At 40.9% G+C, this 21,432-nt stretch overlaps 1 protein-coding gene across 1 annotated transcript; it reads right to left on the bottom strand.

The window, feature by feature from the left end:
- Window positions 1-6,589: 6,589 nt before the first annotated feature.
- Window positions 6,590-11,555, bottom strand: LOC124909587. Its single transcript, XM_047450253.1, has 4 exons — window positions 11,207-11,555; window positions 8,164-8,400; window positions 7,168-7,755; window positions 6,590-6,939 (listed from the first exon to the last, which is right to left on the bottom strand). Exons 1-4 carry the CDS (start codon window positions 11,553-11,555, stop codon window positions 6,590-6,592), a joined length of 1,524 nt encoding a protein of 507 aa, XP_047306209.1.
- Between the last annotated feature and the right edge of the window lie 9,877 nt (window positions 11,556-21,432).

The raw sequence follows: 21,432 nt of genomic DNA, 5'->3' as shown, positions 1-21,432 counted from the left end.
TCGTACTTGATGTCGGTCAGTAGCTCCTTGTTTCCGGTCATGTGCCTTGAGCATCCACTGTCCAAGTACCATTCAGAATTCTTCAACCGGTTGCTCCTCCTAACCTGTAGCAAATAATTATTTACAACTTTTTGGTACCCACATTTAGTTGGGTCCATGGTTGATTAGTCCCTTTGGGATCCAGACTTGAATGAGTCGGATCACTTTCCCGGTTATTGTTTTGATAATGTTTGGCTTAACTTCTTGGTCATTGCTCAAGAATGCCTTATGTGGTGATGGACTTCGTTGATGTCGGTTTTTATTATTCTTATTCGGTTTCCGGTTGGCTTTCTTTCTCTCAGGATGAAGCCATTTTTCAGATTCATTGGGACCTACATACTTAAGCGTTTCTTCCGGTTTTAGTTCATTTTCTGTTTGTGAGCTTTTGACAAATTTTATGAACGGAAGATTATTTTTCGTTAGTTTCATCCCGTTAGATTGTTTTACTTCATTTTGTTTACTTGAATCATAGCCGATACCATATCTACATTTCGGGTGTCGTTTATAATTACACATTTGCTTTACTGCTTGACGTGATCTCTCCCACGCAGCCGTAACGTACATTGCTCGCTCATCAGTTTCCATTCCCGGTTGAACTGTCTTCTCATCATCCGAGAATAGTTCATCCGGTTCATGTGTTTTAATCTTATATGTTTCATCGTTTTCATCATTTATTTGTTCGTTTTTAGTTTCTACAGATGCTGGCATATACGCAGATATATTTCTGAACTCAGCAACCATTTGGTTGAGTGCAGAAACTAGATCTTCCTTAGTAAATTCATCAGAAGAGAAATCAAATACCTCTTCGTCGTTTGCCATGAAGCAGGTTACTTTCTCTTCACCTTCTTCATTGTCAGAATATGCCCATTCACTTCCACCGTCTGATGCAATGAGAGCCTTTTGGATCTCCTTTCCTTCATCAGCACGTTGATCATCATTTCTTCGGTAGTCGTTTCGTTGGTTATTGTTGTTTCCCCGATAGTTGTTTCCTTGATAATTGTTTCCCTGATACCGGTTGCCTTGATAGTTATTCCCTTGATAGTTTCCTTCCGGTTTTCTATCATCTCTTCTTGGTTTTCTACATTCCGACCTGAAATGTCCAAAACCATCACAGTTATAGCATCTTTTGTTTGATTTATCTACATAGTTATAATTAAAATCATTATTAGATGGTGGCTGGCTCTTCTTCATGAATTTTCCGAATTTCTGGGCTAGCATCGCCATCACATCATCGGTTATTTGATCGGTATTTTTGACTGGAGCCGGTGCGGTTGATACTGGAGCCGCCGGTTCCACCGATGTGACTAAAGCTCTTGTTGCGGTTGATGTAGATGTTTCATCTTCGATCCGAGAGTTGATCTCGAACTCGTAGGCTTTCAAGTCCTCAAATACATCATGCAGCTTCATCTGCCCAAGGGTGCTTGACTCCCTCATCACCATGGTCTTGATGTCCCACGTGCTTGGCAAGGATCTTAGAGCTTTGATTATCACTTCTCGGTTGTCATACTTCTTTCCGAGTGTCTGAAGCTCGCTTACTACGCTGGTGAACCGGTTGCTAAATTCTTTCATATTTTCTCCCGGTTTCATCCTTATGTTCTCATACTTCTGCGTAGCCACCAAGATTTTATTTTCCTTGGTTCTTTCGTTTCCCTCGTGGATCTGGATGATCGTTTCCCAGGCTTCCTTTGCATTTTCGCACTCTGATATTTTGTTCAAAGTGTTGTTGTCTATGGCTTTATAGATGTGCCTCATGCAATGGTTGTCCAGGTTGCTTCTTCTCCGATCTTCACTTGTCCACTGGCTTTCCTCCTTGTTAATCTTGATCGGTCCTTCTTTCAGGACTCGGCTCATCTCATCATCTAGCGTTATCAGATGTAGATACATCTGCTTCTTCCAACTGCTAAATGCTTCGCTGTTTAGCATTGGCGGCTTGTCGCTGTGAGTCATGCTTCCCACCATTTTGGTTGCTTGAGTGCTAAGAACCTCGCTCTGATACCACTTGTTAGGATCGGGGACGCCCTTGGAGGACCGGGGTGTTTTCCGGTTTCGGTAAGGGAGGCCGCTTACAACACACACACTACTTGGTGATAGTCCGGTTAAAGACTAAAACCGTTCTCAGCACTGCACAACCTGTCACAGACTCTTGAACCGGTGTTCAAGGGCGGAAGTGTCTATTTCAGGTTGAAGCAACGTTTGCGACTTTAGATGATGTTTTAAGAAGGAGGATATATAACGAGAGTGAGTGACCGGTTTTGAAAGTATGATTGGTTTGCGGTTTTATGGTAAGATAGCGGGAAAAGAAAGCGAAATGAAAGAATACAAGACACGGAAATTTGTTTATGGATGTTCGGAGCAAACCCTCCTACGTCACCCCTTCTTCTCAGGTTATGAGAAGGATTTCCACTAACTCTTTAGAGTTACAATTTACACTTCCGGTCGAGCCCAACTTCGCTACTCGCCGGTTACACCAAACTCACACTTTGATGTAATACAACACAACACAATAATCACACACAAGGATTTCCGGTTTTAGGCAAACCGACTTTAGAATGTAGAGCTTTATCTCTCTAGAATTGAATGCTTTATGACTTTCACGATTTCAACTACTCAATTTCTCGTATTCACTGCTGCTTTTAATGAGGACGTTTGATCTTCCTTTTATAGCTGAAAGTAGCTAACGGCTACTTTCTTCTCTCTCTTGCGGATTGGTTGATCATTAGCACGCCTATCTGCAGGAGGATTTCTTGCACGCTTCAACTTCCTCAACACCTGGCATTCATGCAGGTGACTCTGAGCAGATGATGACATAACCGGTTTTCAGATTGATACACGTGTTGATCATCCGCTTCCGGTCGTCAGCATCGGATCACCAAGGCATCATTGCTTTCCTCCCATGCTTCTGATCGGATCCGATCTTCTTTTATCCTTTCGAGACACGTTTCCTCCGTCACAGTACGTCACTCTTGGGATTTGAATCTTCTGACTTTTGATCTGTACTTTCCGGTTTCTGTGTCTTTGTGCATTATGGTCCGGTTGAAGTGTATTCTTTTGTTCTTTGCTAACCGGTTGCTTGAGAAAGTGAAGCCGGTTCCTGTGATCATTTGTTTTGATCACTTGAAGCCGGTTTCTTTGATGTAATATCAGCTGGTTATTGATGCACGATTTCCGGTTCCGGTTTGTTCAGTACCTGCACATGAAGTTTAATTTCTGTTTAGTTTGTCTGGTCGGTTCCAAAATTAACTTACTTAATTTTTCTATCAAGTGGGATAGCAAGTCAGACATGGTTTTGGGACATCATATCCCATCTCCCTCATTTCATTTGAGATTTAAAAAAGATAAGTTATGGGAGAAAATTATCGAGTCGAATAAACGTTTTAAGATTTTGTCTTTAATCAAACGTTACAACTTTTCTGCCAACTCTGCTAGGAGAGTCATCGATGCTTAGGTCGAAATAAACTTTTGGCCGTTTTAAAATATTCTTTTACACTTCAAAAAATATTTAAAAGATAAAAACAATCCAAACAAAAATAATAAGGGTGAAAAGGGGTACGTCACCCACCTTCACCTTTCTACGTGCATTGATTCTAATCTTAGGCACATCGCCTTAATTTTGAGGTAGTACTAGATGTGCGTTGTGCGACGTAATATGTACAAATGTAATATTATGTGAAAAAAATAACCAATAAGGAATGGAATGACAATCTATTCAAAATGTTTTAGCGATTTTCTATGAGATTTGACCTAGGTTTCAGGATCGATCCCCTCTTCCACATTTAACGTATTTTCCTTTTAGAGGCAGCGCTAAGGCAGGGGTGAAATTCTCAATTGAGGTGATCTCTTACATCAAAGGCTTCGTTTGAGATGTTATGGGTCTAAACCTTCTCTTATGATTTAATTAAACGAAACACTTAGATCACTACTATCCATCGATCACCACATCAGAGGTATATATATATATATATATATATATATATATATATATATATATACATCAGGATTTCAAAAATGATAACGGTTTCCTTGTCTTTGTCTTTGTTTAGTAGACATGATTATGTTAGATAAGTGAGGGTTATCTATTGGGAAGAATGTCAATTTTATCATCGAATTATAACAAAAAAATCATGTATATCACCGAACTAAATTTTGTTTGTTCATACCACTATAGTTGAGCTTAATGTTCATCTATGTCACTTGTTAACAAAACATCCAACAACTTGTTATGTGTTCTTTTAGATGAGATGACACGTATGATTGATACGTCACGTTTTGAAAATTAATATATATTATACATTTATTTTTGCGTAGAATTCTAAATAATAAAACCAAACAACATTTACATTTTCAGAGACATTAACCGTAATTTACTTTTTTAAAATTAATATATATTACACATTTTCTTATTAACATTCCAAAATAATAAAACAAAACCTTTCTCATCATTTTGTTACCCTAATTCACTAAGCAGTAAAAAAATAAACTAAAAACATACATACATAACATTAATAAAAAATCATATAATAACATCATAAATTATATAGTAGAAAAATACATCATTCCATACATCTCAAATTCAAAATACTGCATTCATTATATACATTTATCCAAATTTAAAATCAATCTTTCATACTAAAACTTCGTACTACCAAATATAACAACAAAAGGTATCATTACATACATCTACCCAAATTCATAATATTGCATTTATTGCATACATCTACCCAAATAAAAAAAAAACACGCCTCCTTTCAAAAACATAATATACCAAAACCTACTAATTCACTTAATAAACTTTTCTTTTCCAAATAATTTTCTTTTTTTGTTCATTGGATGCATCTTGTAGTTATCTAGTTCAAATAGTTGGTGTACCTCTCCACATCAAGCCTGATAGTCTTATACCGTGTTGTTAGGATCTAGATCGCCGCTGGGGAACCGGGGGTTGGACCGGTTAGCGATTTACACTCGAAGGGTGGTGGTTAATCCGGTTAGAGATTAACACCGGGGTTTCAATACTACACAACCTGTCACAAACCCTTGAACTAGGTTCAAGCACGGAAGAGGTTTGCTTTCAGGTTGAAGCAGCACACTTGTTTGATAGACAAGGCCGGTTTCGGATGATGGTGATTTGGAAATGGTGGGTCGGTTTCGGTAATCTGGATATTCGGTATGGTTAGTATAGAGTCGGTTTAGAGCGGTGTGGTTAAGTTAGTCAGTTAGATAATGAAGCCGGCAGAAAGTAAATAACAAGACATATTTTATGGATGTTCGGAGATAAAACTCCTACGTCACCCCTTCCTCTCGAAACCGCGAGAAGGATATTCACTAAGGAATACAAGTACAAGCCGATCGAGACTTATTTCCTGCTCGATAACACTCTTACAATTTACACCGAAATTGTAAAACACACTTTAACTTTCAACACTTAGGCTTTCTAAAACAGCACACTCTTATCACTTGTAGTAAATGCTCTTAGCGCTCGTTATCTCAATAATGCGTCTCTTAATGTCTCAATATCACACTGTTATCCCACATTTACTCTTCTGCAACTGCCTCCTTTTATAGGTGAAATATGCCAACGGTCATATTTCACTTCCTTGAATCTGATTGGCTGAGCAGAGGTGCAGTGATTCAGTGTTTCAGAGGTTCAGACCTGCGGTCGTTTCCTCAGACCTGATGGTCAACCTCAGACCTGGTGTTCTGTCTTAGACCTGGCGGTCTGTTCTTCCGGTGTGTAAGACAAACCTGCCGGATTTGTCTTTTACTTGATGTAGGCACTGTCTGTTGGACAGTTGTCTGTACTTGGAAGATTTCCTTTCTGTCTTATCCCGAAGTGGAAGGATCCGGTAGTACTGTCTTCTGCAGCCTACAGTCTTTCCTTAGACTTGCATGAATATGGAAGTGTTCAGTCTGTTCCTTTGGTATCTTTCTCAACAGACACCCGAATTGTCTTCTTGTACTGGTCGGTCATTTGACTTAGCCGAATGTCTTTTGGTAGTGATGTAACCGGACTTCTTCCGGTTATTCTTGTCTTGTGGATGATCGGCTGTTTGATGATTCCGGTTTTGAGCTTTGGCCGATCCTTTCTTTGTGCGGTCACGTTCCAAGTGTTCTTGATCGGTTTGGTAGCTTGACCGGTTAGTTTTTTTTAGCTGGTTCCGGTTCGGTTCCTTGTTCATGCATGGAAAGTTTATTTAAGTTAGGTTTATTTGAACCGGTCTTATTTTATCTAACAATTTCTCCCTTTTTGATTATTTTATTTAAAATTATCAAAATCATGTAAGTTTGCAACCGTAGGCCGGTTGTTTTGTTTGGCCGGATTTTTGAAACTGACTTGGGAGAATTTTTCGAAAAATGTTTAAGAAAAATTTTGGAAGAGTCTTTATCTTTTATCTTATCAATTTCTCCCTTTTTGATTATTTTATTTAAAATTATCAAAACTAAGTAGAAATGTAAACGATGGCCGGTTTCAAAAAGTAACTTTATATATATAGATAACCGAAAGAGACAAAATATATATATAAAAGTACGAAGGCAATAGGAGGAAAGGTAGTCCCTATTCAGAGTCCGTAAAGTCATATATGCTCTTCTTCTTCGGTTGCTGTCGACCGGTCGGTTCGGAAGTTCGGCGTTTAGTGGACCGGGACCGCAGTTGTTCTTCGACTTCCTCTTCCACTTGGTCGGCCTGCTGCGATGTACCCGTTACGACCGTGTCAGTGACCTCATCGAGCAGCTCGACTATTTTAACTTTCTTAGGGGCCTCCCTTTTTCTCTTTTTCGGTGCTGAATCGGAGGCGGCTGCCTTTTTCTTCTTGTTTTCCTTTGCGTAGCCTTCCAGCCTCCGTGCCTCCCTTTCCAACCGGACGGCATCCTCCACAGCTTGATTGGCCACTTTCTCAGCAAACCCTGGGAATATGGCTCCAGCCTTTTTAATTCGCGCGGCTTCCTCTTCCGCTTCGGTCAGCTGAGTTGGGCGCGGTGCCTCTTTATCTTTTCCTACTTCGGCATCCAGCGCATCCTGGACCCTCTTAGCTACTTGAGCATCAACCGCTACAGCCGCGGCGTCCGCGTTCACCTTAGCCCTTAGAATTTCGGCCATTTGTTCGGAAAGCGCCTTCACTTCGGCCACGAGACTCCCATTTATCTTCTCGAGTTCGGAGACCCAGTTAAGTGTCGTGCCGATCAGATCCTCACTCATCGCATTCAGCCGTTGATCGGTATCTCTCTCAAGTCGGTCGAGGTCTTTCTTTAACTCGGAGGTCACATCCTCCAGAATTGTGGTTCGCTGAACACATTTATCTTGCTGAACCGCCACGTCCCACAAACCTTTGCCGAGTTCTGAGAACCGTTCTTGATGTCTTTCCAGTAGATTCCTTGTGACGTCGGTGAATTTTAGGGCCGAATCAACTATCCTGCCGGATCTATCTTTGAACGGCTGAACCGCGGTCTCGTCGAACTCTTTAATGCGGTCTTCAACCCATTCTTTAGTGAAGTCTGAGGCGGTGACTTCCGGTGGTGGGGGAGGTGATTGCTCGGTGAGATTTTGATCGGCTCTTTCACTGGATTCTATCGGTGCCGCATTCTCCTGTGGAGGTGTTGGGCAGTTAGCCGGAAACCTTTCGATCTTGGGAGCATGATAGACTGGTACCTGCATTCGGCTGCATATGGCTTCCAGCCGCTCGACTTCTTGAATTAGTTCCCCTTTGGCTTTTTCAAGCCTTGCTAACACCCGCGGCGCTACGGTGTCCACCGATTCCATCTTGTTGAGCTCTTCCGTAATTTTCCGGATTTTTGTCTTTAGTTTCCGAAGTTGAACCTTCGGTAAGAAGAGACAAGTTCGGTGTTGTACCTCTTGGAGTGTGTTGGAGTTCGTAATGTTCATCATCAGGTCCTCCACTTCCTCCAGTCTGTTTATACATTGCTCATATGTGTGGCCCGGTAGGATATGTCTATACGGTGTATCAAACCGGTGCTCGTGCCACTCCAGGTATAGTTCTTCAACCGACTCGGCTCTTCTTCTGATGCTTTGAAGGAGTCTCCCAGTTATCCTATCGGCCTCTGCTTCTTCGGCCTCCTCCCTCTCTGTGTTGTCGCCTTCATCATCGGCTTCTTTATCAACCTCTTCTCCACCCTCGGTGGTCTCAGGGTTGGTGTTTGGTGCGGCATCCTTAGGACTCTGGACCGAGCCATCTTCATTGAGGACCGTTCTATCATCCTCCGTCTTTTCCGTGTCTGTTCTCTCAGAAGCCCACTCCTCATCTTCTGTGTGCTGAGGTGGTTCTGAGAAAGTTATCTTTTCTTTGCCTTTCCCTTCGGCCTTTGCTTTGGCTGAGGCAGCTTTTTTGGCGGTTTTCTTCTTTTGGCCACCTGTGGAACTGGGGGCCGGCTGCGTTCTTTCAAGGAATTGCCTTGATCTGATGAGGCAGCGTTCTGCTATAGCAACGCCGGGACCGATGTCGAGATTTAGGTGGAGGAAGATCTTACCGAGGGGCACGGCGTATCCCCACGACCGGATTGAATCCGGTTTCACCATGTCCATTAGGTTACTGAACACCGATCTTGCCCAGTTGACCTCTTTTCCCTCCATCAGACCGATCAGCATCTTGATTTTGTCTCTTGTGAGGTTGTTGAGGTTTCCTCCCCTCGCCAGGATCGCCCTTGTAAAAATGTCACACACCGGGATTAACTCCGGCTTCAACATTTGTTTACTCCCCGATGTTTTGATCGGCTCATTGGTTGCCGATAGAATGTGGCAAGCCGCCTCAAAGGTGTCCTGCTCTATTTCTGCTGTTGCATCCTGGCCGGTTGTTGGAAGATGCAGGCTCTCGGCCACCAATGCTTCGGTGAGCTCTATTTGTGAACCGCATACAGTCGCGGTGATCTTGTCATAGGCGACGTTTGCGGTTTTGAAGAACTCTTCGACCGCATCTTTGTATATAATATGGGGACCGCCGAGGAAATATTCCAGACCGGTTTTGATTACCCGGTCAATAACTTCCTTCGCCTCGGTCGTACCATTCAACCGGATTTCCTCGAAATCCACCTGAGAGTAGAGTCTGAACAAAGCCGAATCACGCCCCATGTTTAAGAATTTGAGAATGTGAGAGAGAGAACCGCTTCAAAAGAGTTAGAGAGCTTAGAGAGAGAAAGTAGATTCGCGTGAGAATGAAACAAAATGACCGAAGGTCCCTTTTATAGATACGGGTTGGAAGCCCAACCGTCCCATCAATAATGGGCGGGAATTTTCCCTCCAAAATGGAAGAGGCGCCAAACTATGGGCGGTAAAACAAGAAAAGGTGGGCGGCAAATTTGAGCGGGAGATTTCCCTCCAAAATCCTTTGCTTATGTCATTGATGACGCACTATTCTTCTAGAAACCGATTGATGATTCGGTTTCTAAGTCCAATCGGTTATTTTGAGTGAGTAGAGTGTTAACAGATTATTTTAAGCAGATTTTATGTGACCGGATAAGAACGCGGTTATAGTTTGAAGATGTGAACCGGTTACTTAGATAAATGTTCAAAGAATTAAGAAGACACGGTCATTTAAACTGAAATGATATTAAAATTCAAGAAATAGTAGAGAAAGAAAACCGACATAAGATTCGGTACAGAGATAGGCATACAGAAACAATGTTAAGTATAGCCTATTGAAAAGACATTCTCCAGATTCGGTCTATTGCCGAATCCCTGTCGAGGATGTTTGAAGAGGAAGCCGGTGTGCCCGGTCCGAACTCTAGTCGGTACCCAAGAATTAGTTTGCTAATATGCGGTGCATAACCGAGCCCTTTCTTGGTCAGCACCATATTCTTTAGGTTTTCCCATATGACCGTTGACCAGTTGATGGCCGATTCGCAAAGAATGTGGGTCATGATGTTGTAGGTATTCCTAGAGTACTGTTGATTCGGTGATTGACACAGAATCGACCGGGTCACGATTTCGAGCAGTAGCTGACCGTGACTAGCAAGTTGGGTTTTTGGCCCAAAGTGTTCCACCGGAGAAGGGGTGGCCGACAGGTATTGCGCGGTTTCAAATCCCGCAAGGTCCTGAATAGTCGGAAAATCAGAGAAACCTTTAGTGGGTAGATCGAATAGTGAGGCAAATTCAACCTCGTCGATCCAGAACGTGTGGTCTTTGACAGTAGAGACGATATACTTTCCCCTGATGCAGGCGCTTCGAAAGAAGGTCTTGACATCGTCTAGAAGAATAGGACCGGCCTCTTCAAGAAACGGTTGAAGACCGGTTTCAACGAGAGAGTCATACATGAGTTTCTGCTTAGTAGTACAGTCCTTCTCGCCCGTGCAAGAGTTGAAATCAATGCTTAGGAAGTTTCCCAGAGTTCTGCTCGGCATGATTTCGGTATTGAGAGAGACGGAATTCAAGAATATCAGAAGTGATTTTGTGCTTCTCGGATGTGATGAAATGAGTAGAGGATGGCTCCTTATATAGGATCGGTTTTGGAGGGAAAATCTGAGCATTGATGGTCAGTTTTGTTTTATTAAGGAAAAGAATCTTTACCTTTTCAAGACGCATGGGGAAGCGGAAAATTGCAGAGCCCAAGGTAGGTGTTAGTTGGGAAGTAACCAGGTTGGTTGGATATTAAATGTGTGGGTGGTTGGGGGTTATCTCATTAATTGGGATTATCCCATTAAATGCACATAAATATAACCGATATTAATTAGATTGAAGCCGAAAATAACAGAGACAGTGCTGAAAATGGCATAAAAATGATGAAGACAACATGAAATCAAGAAAGACACAAATAAAGCCGAAACGATCAAACTTGAGTTGGTTAAAGATACACCCGGTGCATGAAGAAAAATGACCGGGTGCAGGAAGGAGTGACTCAAGGTGCATAGGTGTTGACATCACCGTTGTTGCGGTTTCTTCTCCTCCAAGCCCTCTCGAACCGCCTATAAAATGGGTCGGTTACTTCTTTGGTGAGCACCTGAGCTTGGTTCAAACCTTCGCCAGGACAGGTTGGGACTCCAAGCTCCACAAGGAGACAGCTTAGTTGGGGGATGAAACCGACTGATCGGATGTCGACCATCCAGGTGAGGATGTCAAAAAGCACTCTGGACCAGTTTACCGGTGTGCCGGTGATTATAGCTGCCATCATGTTGAAGTTCGAGACACTGTAGGTATTTGTGACATCCCTTCCAAAGATGCTCTTACCGAGCACATCATTTAGAAGCTGATATTCAGCTCTCAGACGCGATTTTGCTCCGTGATCTTCAACTGGTTCGTCAGACCGGGAAAAGGCGATGGATACCTCGGCCTTTACATCTGCCGGAATGTCTAGATCTGTTATCCCGTGCCTTGGCAGGCTAAGACACCGCGCAAAGTCCCGTTCGGTGAAATCAAAGACAATGCCTCCCACTTTGGATTGAATGTGGGTTTCAAAGTGGGGGGTGCCCCTAAACACCTTTGCGTGGTAGAAGAATTCCAAAATGGATTCCGGATAGATAGTATGTTTGTCGTCTAGGAAACACTGAAGGCCGGTTTCCTCTAGAGACTTGATCATCTTATATATCTCATATTGATCTGTGGTTGAGCAGGATTGAAAATCAACCCGAAGGATGTTGGGAAACTGAGACATTTTTGCCTTAGTGAGAGGATGTTCTTTTGTCTTGTGAGTGTTGTGGTGAATGTTTGCTTCACTTAAATACTAGTTTAGGGACTATCCTATTGTCCAGGCATTAAATGAGATGATGTCTATTAACTGCAGGATAAAAGATTTTGCATGAAATAGGCAGGATTGCAGTCTGGGTGTCGGTCATAGGCCTGGACTATGAAAGATATCAAAAGATCTTCACGTCTTTTTAGGCGCGACCATTTTACTTTGAAAAGGCAATGTCTCAGAACAAATATCTATAAGCATTGATAATTATTCCACTTCTGTGTGAAATTCAAATAATCTAGAATGACCTGCTTCCGAACCGGTCAGTCATCAGTTGTTCATCCCGATGCGGTTATTTGATGCATGCATCAAGTAGCCGGTCGGTTTACTCTGTTTGATGAACTGGGCGGTTCTTCCATATGTCACCCGAAAAGTTGAAATCCAACAGTTTAGGAGGAACTACCGGTTTTGTCTGTCCGGACCAGTTTCCCTTTAAGCATCCTTAGGAAGGATCTGACTAATGTCGGTTAAACCGAGAGTAAGTCTGAATTGAGAGAACTTAGCTTCCTGTAGAGGCTTTGTGAAGATATCGGCTACTTGTTGATCGGTCGATACGTATTCCAGCCGGATGTGCTTCAACGTGACATGTTCCCTGATGAAGTGGTGCCTTATATCGATATGCTTGGTTCTGGAGTGGAGAACCGGATTGTAAGTTATCGCTATGGCACTCGTGTTGTCACAGAAGATCGGGGACTCTTCGGCTATGACACCGAAGTCCTTCAGTTGTTGTTGGATCCAGAGGAGTTGAGAGCAGCAACTTCCGGCCGCCAGATATTCAGCTTCTGCAGTGGATGTGGCCACAAATGTTTGCTTCTTGCTATGCCATGAAACGAGCCGGTCACCAAGGAACTGACATGTTCTGCTGGTGCTTTTTCTGTCAATCTTACACCCTGCATAATCTGCATCTGAGTAACTTGTTAGATTGAAGGACGAGTCCTTTGGGTACCACAGACCGACATCAGGTGTGCCCTTTAGATACTTCAGTATCCTTTTTGCGGCTGTGTAATGGGATTGCTTTGGATTTGCTTGAAATCTCCCACAAACACCAACTGCAAACAGGATGTCCGGTCTACTCGCTGTCAGGTACAGTAGGGAACCGATCATGCCCCGGTATGCAATCTGGTCTACCGATTGGCCCTCATCATCCCTGTCCAATTTGATTGATGAGCTCATTTGAGTAGCCGCCGAGGAGCAGGTGTCCATCCCGAATTTCTTCAGTAGCTCCTTGGTGTACTTAGGTTTACTAATGAAGGTTCCTTCTTTGAGTTGTTTAACCTGAAGACCTAGGAAGAAACTTAATTCTCCCATCATACTCATTTCAAACTTGTCAGTCATCATTTTTGAAAACTTATCACATAGCTTAGGATCGGTAGAGCCAAAAATGATATCATCTACGTAGATTTGAACAAGTAGGATATGTTCCTTCTTTTCAAATTTAAACAATGTTTTATCCACCGAACCGATGGTGAAGTCATGTTGTAATAGAAATGCGGTTAGTGTATCATACCAGGCTCTAGGTGCTTGCTTTAGACCGTATAAAGCTTTATTTAGCCGGTATACATGATTTGGAAATGCAGCGCTTTTGAAACCGGGTGGTTGTTCAACATACACTTCTTCACGTAGGTCACCGTTTAGAAATGCACTTTTAACATCCATTTGAAAAACTTTAAAGTTTTTGAAAGCTGCAAAAGCAAGAAAAATTCTAATAGCTTCAATCCTGGCTACATGAGAAATGATTCTTCAAAATCAATGTCTTCTTCCTGTTTGTAGCCTTGTGCCACTAATCTGGCTTTGTTCCTTGTGACCAAACCGTCCTCATTGAGTTTGTTTCTGAATACCCATCTTGTTCCTATGACCGATTGGTCTTTCGGTCTGGGAACTAGGTACCAGACTTTACTACTCTCGAACTGGTTTAGCTCTTCTTGCATTCCCAAGATCCAATCCGGATCTGACAATGCTTCATCTATTCTTTTCGGTTCAATCTGGGATATGAAAGCAGAGTTAAAATATCCTTCCAGAAGTTGACTCCTAGTTCGAACAGGTTCTGAAGGGTCACCTATAATTTGCTCAGGAGGATGTTTACTGTTTTTTCTGAGATTCAGTTCAGGGATGTCTACCAAATTACCGTTTATTTGATCAAGGCTAGACATGTTGGTAGGCTGACCGAGATTGTCAGACCGACCGACTTCCTCGGATTGGACCGAAGTGTCAGCTTCCTGTTGTGGAACAGCTTGATCCGGCTGGGTTTCAATGTTACCCATTTGGTCATGGACAAACTGCCTGAAGACCGGAGTCTCATCTTCACTATCAGAATGAATATCGTTATTTTCCAATCTGTTGTGTAGATCAAAGCATGAAGCAGTATTGCTTTCAACCGATTCATCGAAAACAACGTGAATTGTTTCCTCCATGGTTGCAGTTCTATTATTGTATACTCTATATGCTTTACTTACTGCTGAGTACCCTAGCATGATGCCGGTATCGGTTTTTGCATCAAAAACGGTGAGTTGGGTTTTACCATTTATATGAATATAACATTTACAACCGAAAATCCTGAGGTACTTCAGTTTAGGAACCCTGTTAAAATAGACCTCATACGGCGTTTTGTTGTGAAATTTGTTTATCAAAGAGCGGTTTTGTGTATAGCATGCAGTGTTGATAGCCTCAGCCCAAAATTTCTGAGCAATGCCGGAGTCGGCTATCATGGACCGTGCGGCTTCCTTGAGAGTCCGGTTTCTTCTCTCGGCCAGGCCATTTTGTTGAGGAGTCCTAGCACTAGACAACTCGTGTCTAATGCCGGATTCGTCAAGATATGCGGTTAATGTACTATTGGTAAATTCGGTACCTCTATCACTTCGAATGCTATTAATGCGAGTTGATTTTTCATTTTGCAGGCGCTTAAGAAGTGTGATCAGGTTTGATACGGTTTCACGTTTAGATGGTAGAAATATTACCCATGTATATCTAGAATAATCATCAATAACTACCATGGTGTAGAGCATACCTCCTAGGCTAATGACCTGAATTGGTCCAAATAAATCCATGTGAAGAAGGTCTAAGCATCGGCTAGATTGGATGTTTCCTTTGCTCTTAAAGGATGACCTAGTTTGTTTACCCATTTGGCATGCTGAACAGACCTTATCCTGGTTAAATACTATATCGGGAATACCTTCAACTAGCTTTTTACCACGAATGTAGTTTAAGGTTTTCATGTTTAGATGGTTTAGTCTCTTGTGCCATAGCCAGGTTTGATCAGTCTTAGCTATCATGCATATAAGATATTCTACTTTAGTTTTCCAGTCTACCTTGTAAATGTTACCTATCCTATTTCCGGTTAGTAGTACGATACCTTGAGAATTCTTAACTAAGCATGCATGTTTAAGAAATTCTACCGTGTATCCAGAATCACACATCTGACTAATGCTAAGCAGGTTAAAACGTAGGTTTTCAACTAAAAGTACATTATCAATAGTTAGGTTACCATGGACAATCTTACCCTTGCCCACAGTTTTACCTTTTGAGTTGTCACCAAAAGTGATTAAAGCACCGGTTACTGTTCTAATGTCGGTTAGCAAATTGCTGTTTCCGGTCATGTGCCTGGAACAACCGCTATCCAAGAACCATTCAGAGTTTCCTAGCCGTTTCTTTGTATCCTGCAAAATGTACATATTTACAACTATTTGGTACCCATGTTTACTTGGGTCCACATGCGATTAGTCCCTTAGGTATCCAGACCTTGATGAACCGGACAGTCTTCTTTGCTAGGGTCTTAACTGTCCTTTTGGCACTCGGTCTCGTGTATTTCGGTTTTCCTTCAAATGTCCTAAATAGTGGTGGTCTTTGGTTCGGTGATCTATGGTTTGACCTACGCGGTTCAGGAAAGGCTTTCTTATGTCTAAGGATTTCGGCTTTTCTTTTCACAGGGTCAAGCCATGAATCGGTTGGACCAACATAATCGTATTTTAGCTTCTCTTCCCTATAGTATGCGGTCTCCTCTTCTTCAGCTGTCCAGGTGCTCTTAAGAAATTTTATAAAGGGAAGGTTTCCTCTTGTAAGCCTTGCTTTCTCTATGGGTTTTCGGTCTTTAGAGCTATTCCCTGTGTATCCCAGGCCACGCTTACAGCGAGGATGTCTGTAGTGTTTATTCATGTTCTTCACTATATCACTAGATCTCTTATAGGCGGCCATCTTATATTGAAGTCGGGCATTCTCTTCCTCGGTTAGTTCTCTAGTCGGTTCACTAGATTGTTCGGTCTTAGGATCTAACTCGGTTTCTAGAGTATGGGTATCATTAGGTTGTATGGTCTCCGGTTCAGGTATGATAAGTACCTCTGGTTCTGTTGGAATAGGTACTATGGGATCAGTTCTAATGTTGAGATGCTTAGGTAGCATGGTTAGTAGGTTCTTATATTCTTCTACCATGTCATTCAATGCATTATATAACTCATCTTTAGTGAATTCCTCGCAGGGAGAGTCAAATACATGTTCCTCATTTGCCATGAGACATGTGAGTTCATTGTCACTGTCACTATGAGCCCATAGACTCCTCCATCATCGGCTATCAGTGCTTTCGGTACCTCACTTCCTTCACCGATTTGTTGATAGTTGTTTCGGTCATTTTGATATTCCGGTTTTTGAGTATCCCTCCTCGGTTTCCTGCATTCCCACTTAAAATGTCCCAAACAGTTACAGTTATAGCATCTTACATTGGATTTGTCACCATAGTAGTTGTTTGTCGGTTGGCTTCTTTTCATGAACCTCCCAAACTTCTGTGCAAGCATTGCCATGGTATTCTCAGTAAACTGTTCGGCGGTTCTGATTGGTGCGGGTGCAGGGACCGGAATCGGTGCAGGTGCAGGAGCAGGTGCAGCCGGTTCTGTAGATGTGATTAGTGCTCTGGTTGATGTTGAGGCCGAGACTTCCTCTTCAGTCCTAGATTTCATTTCGAACTCATATGCCTTAAGATCTTCGAATACATCGTATAGTTTCATCTTACGTAGGCTCTTTGACTCCCTCATTACCATTGTCTTTATGTCCCATGCACTTGGAAGAGATCTCAAAGCTTTCATAACTACCTCTTTGTTCTCATACTTCTTGCCCAGAGTTGCTAGTTCATCTAACACACCAGTGAACCGGTCACTGTATTCCTTCATAGATTCTCCTGGTTTCATTTTGATGCTTTCAAACTTCTGTGTGGCCATCATTATTTTGTTCTCCCTTGTTCTTTCATTTCCTTCAAAGATCTGGATAACCGTGTTCCATGTCTCCTTCGCGGTTTTGCAGTCTCTGATCTTGCAGTATGTGTTTCTGTCTACACTGTTGGAGATCCGGTTTCTATCATGATTATCCAGGTTGTTTCTTCTTCTATCTTCAGCCGTCCATTCCTTTCTGTATTTATCAATGAATATCGGTCCTTCGGTCAGAATGGACTCCATTTCATCATCCAAGGTAACTAAGTGCAGATGCATGCGTGCCTTCCAGTTGGCAAAGTCATCACCTTCTAGCATTGGAGGCCTATCTTGATACATGCTTGCTTGAGTATTGAAACTAACTGCTCTGATACCAATTGTTAGGATCTAGATCGCCGCTGGGGAACCGGGGGTTGGACCGGTTAGCGGTTTACACTCGAAGGGTGGTGGTTAATCCGGTTAGAGATTAACACCGGGGTTTCAATACTACACAACCTGTCACAAACCCTTGAACTAGGTTCAAGCATGGAAGAGGTTTGCTTTCAGGTTGAAGCAGCACACTTGTTTGATAGACAAGGCCGGTTTTGGATGATGGTGATTTGGAAATGGTGGGTCGGTTTCGGTAATCTGGATATTCAGTATGGTTAGTATAGAGTCGGTTTAGAGCGGTGTGGTTAAGTTAGTCGGTTAGATAATGAAGCCGACAGAAAGTAAATAACAAGACAGATTTTATGGATGTTCGGAGATAAAACTCCTACGTCACCCCTTCCTCTCGAAACCGCGAGAAGGATATTCACTAAGGAATACAAGTACAAGCCGATCGAGACTTATTTCCTGCTCGATAACACTCTTACAATTTACACCGAAATTGTAAAACACACTTTAACTTTCAACACTTAGGCTTTCTAAAACAGCACACTCTTATCACTTGTAGTAAATGCTCTTAGCGCTCGTTATCTCAATAATGTGTCTCTTAATGTCTCAATATCACACTGTTGTCCCACATTTACTCTTCTGCAACTGCCTCCTTTTATAGGTGAAATATGCCAACGGTCATATTTCACTTCCTTGAATCTGATTGGCTGAGCAGAGGTGCAGTGATTCAGTGTTTCAGAGGTTCAGACCTGCGGTCGTTTCCTCAGACCTGATGGTCAACCTCAGACCTGGTGTTCTGTCTTAGACCTGGCGGTCTGTTCTTCCGGTGTGTAAGACAAACCTGCCGGATTTGTCTTTTACTTGATGTAGGCACTATCTGTTGGACAGTTGTCTGTACTTGGAAGATTTCCTTTTTGTCTTATCCCGAAGTGGAAGGATCCGGTAGTACTGTCTTCTGCAGCCTACAGTCTTTCCTCAGACTTGCATGAATATGGAAGTGTTCAGTCTGTTCCTTTGGTATCGTTCTCAACAGATACCCGAATTGTCTTCTTGTACTGGTCGGTCATTTGACTTAGCCGAATGTCTTTTGGTAGTGATGTAACCGGACTTCTTCCGGTTATTCTTGTCTTGTGGATGATCGGCTGTTTGATGATTCCGGTTTTGAGTTTTGGCCGATCCTTTCTTTGTGCAGTCACGTTCCAAGTGTTCTTGATCGGTTTGGTAGCTTGACCGGTTAGTTTTCTTTAGCTGGTTCCGGTTCGGTTCCTTGTTCCTGCATGGAAAGTTTATTTAAGTTAGGTTTATTTGAACCGGTCTTATTTTATCTAACACGTGTTGTAATTGAGTGACACCAATAATAAATGGTTCACCTGCACCTCTACTTCTACCAATTTATGCATCTTTATCTTCACAATTCTTACATCTCTGCATGAATGTGTAATTCCCTTAATACATGTACCAATAATGTAATGATTGATAAAAAAATATTATTTTAAAATATACAAACCTAAAATAATATCATAATTTATAAGGTTCTTAATATTACCCAAAATGAAGTAGACTACAGAATTATCCTGTGAGGATTGACTTTGTGAGAATGGTTGTTGTGAGAATTGGCCTTGTGAGAATAGTCTTTGGGAGGATTTTTTTTGTGATCAAGGTGGTTGTGGGACTTGTTCTTGCGAATATTGTCCTTGTGTGTATTTGCATGCACCACAAAATACTATAATTTAGAAATTAATATTTACACATTAAATTACATAAACCATCGCTTGGAGGAGCATTGATAATTTCATTACCAGGTATAGTATTGCATCCCTTTTTGTTATGCCCTTCTTTTCCACAATTAGTGCAACGCATTTTTCTTCCTCTTCTTGACATTTTTTCATAAGATTTTTGTTCTTCATATTTGTCTTTGGCCTACCAAGTGGTCTCCCCTATTTTGGTGGTAAAATTTTCTCTTTAATATCACTCTTCCAAAATTCTGGTTAATGTTTGTATATCAACCATGTTTGCTTTGAGATAAGTATCCTTCTTATACCAATGAGAAGTGTAATCTTTAATATTAACACTTGAATGATAAATTACACAAACATCATGTGTAAAAGAAATACCTCTTATATTCCAAATTCTATAAGAGGATTTTTCATTGATAAGGTTTACCGTATGTCTATGATCATGTTGAGTTACTTCATAAATTATACTACCATTGAAATCCAAGTGGCGTTCGTGATATCTAGATTTACTCAACTCAAATAGTTTCTTTAGCCTTAGGCGATATATTTTAATGACTTTTTTGAATTGATCTTCACTTCTTTAAAATCTTTCTGTGGCCATTAACCTGATCATATCTAACATATTAACAATGGACTTTTCCCTAAGAATTATAATAGATGCCTTAAACGCCTCACACATGTTGTTTACAATTACATAACATCTGGGTATCTCTCGGATAAAGGCTTTAGTCCATGTGTTTTCCGGAACATATATCCATTAATTGGTCCAACTTTAAAATATTGACATCTAGTTGTTTTGGATATGTTGATTTTGCACACGCCCAAAACTGCAATTTAAGATTAGTGCCTTTGCATTTCTTCGACTAGTTAGCATACCAGTGCCTCGCGCAAAACCTATGCTGAGCTCCGGGGAAAACATGTTTAATAGTTGCGATTAGTTCCTACAATTATAAGAAAGTAATATGTAGCCAATAAGTAACTAAAAATAATAAAACAATGTAATGATAAGTAAAAAAGAAGAAATATTACATTTTGCATGTCTGAGATAATTATTAAACCAACACCATCCAAAAACCAATGTCTTTCATTAATAGTTTTAAAAACTATCTCCATTAATTAGTGTTCTCAGATTCTACAATAGTCTAGGAAATCGGGTACATCTAGTTGTTGCCATCTTGACCGATGGCATATAACAATTCTCCCTTATAAACGTTTTTAGAAAACACCCGCCAACTCTAATAATTGCTCTACATCCAGACAACTAACCCTTCTTGCAAACATCAAAACAAATATAAAATCTTTTAAAAGTTAATTAATTAGTCTCTTCATCTTTTTTTACCTTCAACTCAATTGATGATCCTAAATTAATCAATTTAATTTCTTCGGCATATCTCCACAAAGAATTGTACTAAAGTAAATGGTCTCTTTTAATTTTTTCAACAATTAATTGTTATGCTCTCCTAACAATTGATTGAGTAACATCAGCATGCAATTATGTCTTGCATAATTCCTTAAGCACTTTAAGTTTAATAGTAGGTTCTATTGTAATTCTATTTTCGAATTTTTGGCAAGATTCGTAGCTGTTATTAGTCTATTCTTGTTATCTATATAACAAGTATGTTCTGGTTGATACTTCTTGATGATCCATTTTCATCAATTTTGTCTACACTAACTCACAAGACCCAAGGACAATCACCATTATTATATACAACTCTAATTCAGATGTTGTTGGCAATATTTAACCTCAACAACAAACAGTTTTCACAACCATATTTAGTTATGGCAAATTTCACATCTTCTTTAGAGTTAAAGAACATGTCAACCTTAAACCGTGTAGTACTTGTAACATTGGGATTATATGCATGTCTTCTACTCGGTTTTCTAATCGATTCAATGATCAATTTCTCAATATTAAATTCTTATTCACCACCGTCATCTTATTCAGATCCCTCATTCTCATAAAGTTCCCACATCACATGAATCATACTCATGGTATCTTGACTATCTTCATCACTATTTATATCAATATATAAATTACTCGCATTCTCATCTTCATCAGAAGGTGTTTATTTATATGTAGAATCATTCTCATCGCCAATATTTTTTCAAATTCATCTTCAACATGTATTACATTTGTGCGTTGACTTTGACCCACATCCAAATATAAATGGACATCTTTGTCAAAAGTCAAAACTTTTTCTATCTCATTCAGCATATATATATATATATATATATATATATATATATATATATATATATATATCAACATTTTTTTATTCTTTTAAGTATGACGACATAACTAAGATGTCTTTGTCACAAGTTAGTTCCATAATTCCTATGGTTAAACTTAGATTTAGTATGCAATAAAAGAATTTTGTGACAACCCGATTCATATATCCTAGCTTAGGCTATATCCATTAT

This window comes from Impatiens glandulifera, chromosome 7 (genome assembly GCF_907164915.1).
Source record: "Impatiens glandulifera chromosome 7, dImpGla2.1, whole genome shotgun sequence".
NCBI lineage: Eukaryota > Viridiplantae > Streptophyta > Magnoliopsida > Ericales > Balsaminaceae > Impatiens > Impatiens glandulifera.
This window is presented reverse-complemented; position numbering and strand designations above follow the sequence as displayed.

Excerpts from the sequence above, each read along its gene's own strand:
- LOC124909587 (XM_047450253.1), bottom strand. The coding sequence starts at position 11,555 with ATGATCAAGTCTCTAGAGGAAACCGGCCTTCAGTGTTTCCTAGACGAC. Across the intron at positions 8,401-11,206 it reads GCTTCTAAATGATGTGCTCG|GTGGCCAAAAGAAGAAAACC; the intron begins GTAAGAGCATCT and ends CCAGTTCCACAG. Across the intron at positions 7,756-8,163 it reads CAACCCTGAGACCACCGAGG|CAAGGCTTGAAAAAGCCAAA; the intron begins GTGGAGAAGAGG and ends CGCGGGTGTTAG.